The sequence below is a fragment of the Dermacentor silvarum genome, chromosome 1 (genome assembly GCF_013339745.2).
Source record: "Dermacentor silvarum isolate Dsil-2018 chromosome 1, BIME_Dsil_1.4, whole genome shotgun sequence".
NCBI lineage: Eukaryota > Metazoa > Arthropoda > Arachnida > Ixodida > Ixodidae > Dermacentor > Dermacentor silvarum.
In genome coordinates, this window is record NC_051154.1 from 200,730,955 (window position 1) to 200,737,705 (window position 6,751).

Below are 6,751 nucleotides of genomic sequence, written 5' to 3' on the forward strand. Positions count from 1 at the left end.
AAACCAGAACAAAAAAAAAGAAAAGTAGTCAGAGCCCTGTATCTACGTTTCTCCGTTTTTTCGCTCCCCTGTCTTGAGTAATTTGCACTCAAAGCTACCATGGACCCCCCATTGCGACAGCATGCAAGACGTGCTGAAAAGACTCCGTTATGGTCATTCGAAATCTAAGGTTTGGAAGGTGTTCAGCCCCGCATGAAAGTGAAAACAATGTCTTGTACACAGTCGCCGGGGAAGCACCGTGCCGACGGAAGTCCAGCCTAGCCGTTAAGGTTCAATCAACGAAGCTTGAGAGGCCAGTAGCTGGAGGGCGAGATAATCAGTCTCTTTTGTAACCTTGAGGATTAAACGGCGGGGGTAGAGAGGTGTCTCTACGTCACGCCGCCTGCCGCATATTTAATTATCTCAATGACAGGGATATTACGCCATGGCCCTGACAGGACCGCTAGTAACGTGTTATGAAAAGGCTAAATACACAGCTATATATGGAAACTGCATTACCAACGATATACTGTTCCCGAAATAGTACATGTGTACGATATATTGCTTGAGCCATACGACTTCAGATGGACTAAGAAATTAGGCGCTTCATTCCTGCCCATTTCCTTACTGCACCTAGAGATTGTGAGATATTCTTGAAATGAGGGCTGTAGATGTTTGTTTAGCCAGGCTACTCCAGATGACAAATGTGATGCTTGAAAAGACATAGTTAAAAGTAAGTCTGAAATAAAGTAAGTAAATAAAGTAAATAGTGCTTAGTTAAGTGAAGAATAACTTTGTTGTGATGAGCCTAAAACTCAACACTGGCATAGAGGAGAAAGAATGTCACTTGATATCGGTAGTTTCGTACTAAATATTATTCTGTGAAACATACTTTTGACAAACTTAAATATAGCATTGTGAAAAATAAATACTGAAGCTTGTATTTCATAAAGGCCTAGGAAAGAGCATCGTGGAGTAAGGCTCACCTGGTATCTTCGAAATCATCGAAGTCTGCTTGCGTCTTTCTTTTGAGAAAGATGGGTGGTGTGAATGGTCACCTTAGGTACCCAAAATTGAGCTGGCGACGTTTATCATTGCGCTAGCAACGACAGTATTACTCGCCTTCTTGGAGACTGTTCACGACTTAGTACACAAAGAAAAGTTCCCCCCCCCCCTCCTTTATAGACGGTTAGTGAAGCCACCCATTATCGAAAGGCGGGGTTCTTGGAGATCATTCGTCTCTCGCAACGTCTGCAAGGAGTGCTTTAAACGTGATGCAAGGCTTTTTAATGGCATATATATTGCGTGACAGAATAATACTGTTTCTGCACTCTGCTCCCTTGTGTGCGCACTTTTCTTTACTGCTTCTACTATCTTCCCGTCGTTTCTCAATCCCGGTATCCCCTATAACCCCATTACTAGACAGCCAACAGTAATCTGCTCACTTTAACTTCCCTGCATTTTTCTTGCATTACTCTTTCAACGTTGAAGCTTCAGTGTGTTGGGCCTTTAGGCCGCAGAAGAGCACTACTCTGACCCGTTGACTGTAGGCAGATCAAGTGCCACCAGAAACAAAGAGAGATATTCTTTACGACTCATCTTCGGAAACACCTTTTTTTTTGCGCCCCTTTGTTATCCACTTTTCATAATTTTTCTATCTGGCATATGCAAGCTTGTATTAAATTTTAGAACAGGGTTATATAGGGCTTATAAACTGAAAAAGCTACATTCACATCATGCAAGGAATCTAATAAATATACACTAGACTCCATAGCTCTTTGGTCTTGCAGTCTCCTTCTTGTGCACCCTTGAAGCGCTTCTGTGAACAGTACGCGGTTCGAAAATAATGGTGTAAATCAAACACGACGCAACGTTTAAGGCCAAGGGAAATTTACCACACGCTAGTTCTGTCATCGTTCGTAAGGTTTGTACGTCCACCACCATTTTCTGATTTGTTGGACCGTATTATAATGCCATGGATGAAGGACGTCGTGCGCATAATCACTGCCTATACATCGATCAGGAGCTATTCCACCCTTTCGTCTACGTCGCTTAAAGGTAGACAGACGGAAAGCGTATAACTTCTCTTCAGCATTCTTCACGGTTTCTTGGCAGTAAGTTGTAAACGCCTCTGGAGGAAAAAACAGAGCGGGAATGATAACTTTCGTTCGATTGCAAGAGCGTACGCTTCATGATCCGCGCTGCCATTCGAGCGAAATCAGTTATTTTCTGGATCGATGGAGCTGCTCTAGGGAGTCTTCACCGAACGGTTACCGTTCCTGCTGGCTCATTATGCTGCACGAAGAACGGGAAAGCATACGTTGCGTTGGGTTGGATGCATTGCTGAGTGAAACTGCTCAACAAACACTGCCCTCAGAATCAGGTCCCCGATAGCTCACCCGAAACACATAATTGAAGAGTACCGTTTTTTTACGACCCCTGTCGTAACAACCGCGCTATCAGCGGAATAGAATGCCGCTGCGGCCACCTATTTCAGGAAGCGCATCATGTAGCGTTTTCTTTTTCTTTTTTCTTTCTTTTTTTTGCGTAGGAGCGTGAAATAAAGAAAAAACATAATTTAACCGCCCCGGAAAGAACCACTAAGCGTCAGCTATCACTGGTAGGAATGGCGAGATATAAAACACTTACATAGGCTACACGGCGTCAACGCGAAGTTTTACCGTTTTGAAAGTGATCGAAGTGCGACACATTTTTGGAGGATTTGTAGCACTGAGGCAAGGCAAACAGTGCAATGCGATGGCAGAATGGGCGCCTGAGACACGTTTGGTATTGACAGCTCGGCTTGCTGACGTTATCGCGCTCGCCAAACTTACGTCTTAAAACTGCTAAATGCCATGTATCCCACCGGCTATAGGTACACGTGCCCTTGGTGCGGTGGCATACCTACACTAATACATGTAACCTGGGAGTGTACTAAGCACCCTCATAGGCCAACTAATATCACAATGGAGCAGTGGGAGGCACAGCTCGCCCGTTCCGACTTGGCAAGACAAAAGTCTTTAATTAGCCAGGTCAGGCAGTCGGCAGAGGTCAGTGGGGCCCTGGACTGAGGGGCTCCGACCACCGCTCCTTAAAATATTTTCCAGACAAATGAAGTTTCTATATATATACGTCTTACAGATAGAACAAATATTCGAGATCTTGTGCGATGCGAAGCCTCACGCCTAGCTATTACTTGACTGTTCTTTGATATGCTGCATGCTGCTATTTTTGGAAGATGTGTTTCGGTGGTTGGGATTTTCCAATCGTCACCCATTTCCACCCGACCCCCAGTCTCATTAGCCTGCAACAGTTGACGGGCAAATGTTAGTGTGGGCGACAACGTTCGGTAAAATAATCATCAGCCATCAGGACCAGCTAGCGATTCTATGTGATGCACGCACGCGAGGAAAAGGAGCGATAAAATGGTAGTCAAGCGGATGAATTTCAGGTTAGCTGTTCCTTTGCTCTATATAAGGAAGCTGATAAGTGTGAGCAACGTCGCGTTGTTTTCGTGGTTATAGAGAGTTGTTACGTTGATGTTCAAGAGAATTTCACTAGCTTCCAATAGAATTATATTTACACTCCAGGCGAATTTTCACTGTTGTCGTCGACGTCGCCATGATGTTCCGTATAAATTTAAAGTGCGACAAGATCCTATCGTACCCTGCACGCCGTATGTTGTGGGTGCGAGGGGAAGTTAGCGAGGTTGAGCTGAGAAAGATGATGGCTTGATGCGCGCCGTCTTCTTGCGCGGGCAAGGAAAGGGGGGCGCGTGTTATAGCGATCAAGAGCACGCTAAGGGGCAAGAAGGTCGGCAGGAAAGCGCGCTTTTGCTCCTCTAGCGTAGCCGTAGGCCACTGCGCACCTATCTTGTAGGTAATCTCCGGCAGGGGCAAACGTGGCGAGCCGAGAAGGCTGGTGGCTGCATTTGCTGTGTCTTCGCGCGCGCCTAGTGGTGCAGGTCGCGTAATCTCAAGTTTTGGACACGTGTTGAAGGGAGAGGCAGGACTCCCCTTGGTTTGCGCTCTTGATCACGCCGACGGTCACGGAATGAGATTGGTTCATGCTATTTAAGTAGTAAGCGAATGTTTATTGCAATTATATGACAAATAAAACTGTCCACATTACTTCGTTCATTTTCAAGCGAAGCTTGGTTATGCTAGCCTGCCTGCGTCGGCGATGTCACGCAGAAACTATCATCATTAGCAATGGCTCAAGCGTCGTCGTCTTCTTCCACAGCAGACACGTTGGCCCCGTTCGGCGCAACCGCGCGAACGCGCTCGTGCCACTGCTCCCGCGTTCGTCGTCGTCGTCTTCTTCCACAGCTGGCTCCATTGCCGCTCGTATCATTCCAGCGTAGATTTTCACTTTTCTTCTGTCGTCGTAATGGGAAGGCTGCGTTTACGGGGGTATGAGCCATTTATTGTGAACGTAACCACTACTATAAGACGTACGTGTGTAGATTTGACATTTGCAAACGACATGTGGTACATCGAGATGACCAAACCTCTTGCAGTATACCGCAGCGATCATAAGGCTACTCTGCTCACTTTCATAAAATTGACCGGTGAAGTTTCCAATGTTCAATAAACACGTGTTTCAGTGCCAACTTGTCTTCATTCATGTCACCAAGGCATGAATGAAGGTCTTCATTCATGTCACACAAGGCACATCTCGTTAATCAAAAGGGCACGCTCCAGTAAACATAATGTTAGTGGCAAAGGGTATGTTTAGGTATACAAAGGGACAAGCTTCGCTTGTCATCTAACTTCACGGAGAGGAAGGGCCAATGATTTTTTGTAATCCTTTGCCATCGCTATCAATTCTTCGCGTGCTAGGCGAAACGGCAACATTTTTTATAGTATTCTCATCAGTGGAGCCTTCGCATTTGACTTCAGTGACGGGAACGTTTGCCTGGCCAGTGAGGGCTATATCTTATGAAAAGAGGATACCATGTTAATTTCCTGGAAAGTTAACTAAATATTCTTTTCAATATTACTCATTGCATTCAAGGTGAATTTGTTTTTTGATGAACATACATTGATGAATATACATTTTCTTCGCTAATATCAGTCTTTTCAGTGAATTACAGTTTGGTTAATTGCATTTTGTTCAATTATGTTGTGTTTAACAATTAACCTTTTTAATTTCCACTTTTCTTTGTCTTACTTTCTCCTGTAAGTTTCACTTCGAGCGCTTCCTCTAACGATCGACTATTTGTCCATTTCCTTGTAGTGGGAAAGCGAATTGTTACGGTGAGCAAGGAAGCAAAAAAAAAAACTGCTATCATCATCATCATACCTACAAGAGAACGCCGCGTGTCGAGGAAGAAGTGCGCCAGGGCACGAGCTGCATGCGCAGAGGCGCTGGCGGACGTGTCTCGAACGGTCGCACTTCTGCGGACGATCGGTCGCCCTGTGTTCATCGGAGGCCAGCACGACATCCCCGTGGTTGGCGACAGCACAGCGTGGACCCTGTCGCGTAGCCTGGGTGGAACAGTTGTGAAGGTCGTCCGTCGGCACACCGGGCAGTGAAGAAGGTCGATACAAGGCGCTGCCCGCAAAGCAAATCGACAAGATGCCATCGAGACGACTCAAGACGCCGACGCAGGTGAGCGTGCCGTCCACCTCGCGTATGCTCACAAGGAGTCAGGCAAAAAAACTCGCGTCGATGGAGCCCAGCACGAAGGCGACGTCGTCTACCGGGCTGGCGCAACCGAGCCGCGAGCCTAGCGTTCGCAAGTCTCGAGCTAGGAAGACCGGAGGACCGCCTGTACAGAACGCGCTCACCCCGTCCAAGAGCGAGACCAACAGAAGGGCACATGGTCGCTCTTCGTCAAGCAAAGGGGGAGAGCAGAGCGCCAGAAAGCGACGTCGACCGATTAGAGAGTCCTCGGCCAGCAGCGTTGGCGAAATGAAGAACGCTGCGGGTATAAATGACAGACGTTCCTACAACTCCGGCGGGCGCCAAAGCAGGTCCACAAGGCCCCAATCGCCGACCATCACGTCGTCGCGCCGCAAGACCGACGTATTCCGCACCAAGAGACAGTCTACAGCACGTGCCAAACAAAGCGAGAAGAGGAGGATAGAAGACTATGGAACATCCAAAAGCAAGCGGCGTTCCCTATACTTCGACCTGGATGAGATTGAGTCACATGTCAGCCCATTACTTGGCAAGACACAGTCGACCGTGCGATGGTGCGTGCGCACAAGCACACCCGTCAGCCATGGCGAGAAAACGCCACAGACTCGGACGCACCGGGAGACCACAGAAGACAGCACAGGTAGAAAAGCAAAGCTCCACCGTACTCCATCTGGATCTGCTACTACGCCGAGAAGCCCGGAGAGAGCAAGCAGAAAGTACAAAGGATGCAGGAGGAGGATCCTGACAGAGCCTAACTCAGACAATGAGATTAGCACATCAACAAAGTCGACCGTTTCAGAAGGCAAGCCAACTTCTCCTGCGATTGAATCTTCGCAGGCATCGGGCTTCCGCTGTGTGCTGATGTAGTACTGTTCCCGAATAGCAAAGCAATCGCCTTGTCAAGTTGTGCCCCGCTAACGTGCTTGCAACGTACCAATAAACAGGTGATCGCCTGTTCTACGAGATGAAATGTCTTCTTGTCAATGTATAGGCTCAGGCAGCGCGAGCAGTGCTCTCGTGCAATGCACGGATGCGCACTATATTGTATGCGTAGGCGTTATAACTTAATCGTGTCTATACTCAATGCGTCCCATTTATGATGCATGCGCAGAGCAACCGCAAAGCT

At 47.3% G+C, this 6,751-nt stretch overlaps 1 protein-coding gene across 1 annotated transcript; it reads left to right on the forward strand.

Annotated features, from left to right (window-relative positions):
- Positions 1 to 5,559: 5,559 nt before the first annotated feature.
- On the forward strand, positions 5,560 to 6,492 carry LOC125940939 (uncharacterized). Its single transcript, XM_049657708.1, has one exon. The coding sequence runs from the start codon at positions 5,560 to 5,562 to the stop codon at positions 6,490 to 6,492; it is 933 nt and encodes a 310-aa protein (XP_049513665.1).
- The last annotated feature ends 259 nt before the right edge of the window (positions 6,493 to 6,751 follow it).

Excerpts from the sequence above, each read along its gene's own strand:
- LOC125940939 (XM_049657708.1), top strand. The coding sequence starts at position 5,560 with ATGCCATCGAGACGACTCAAGACGCCGACGCAGGTGAGCGTGCCGTCC.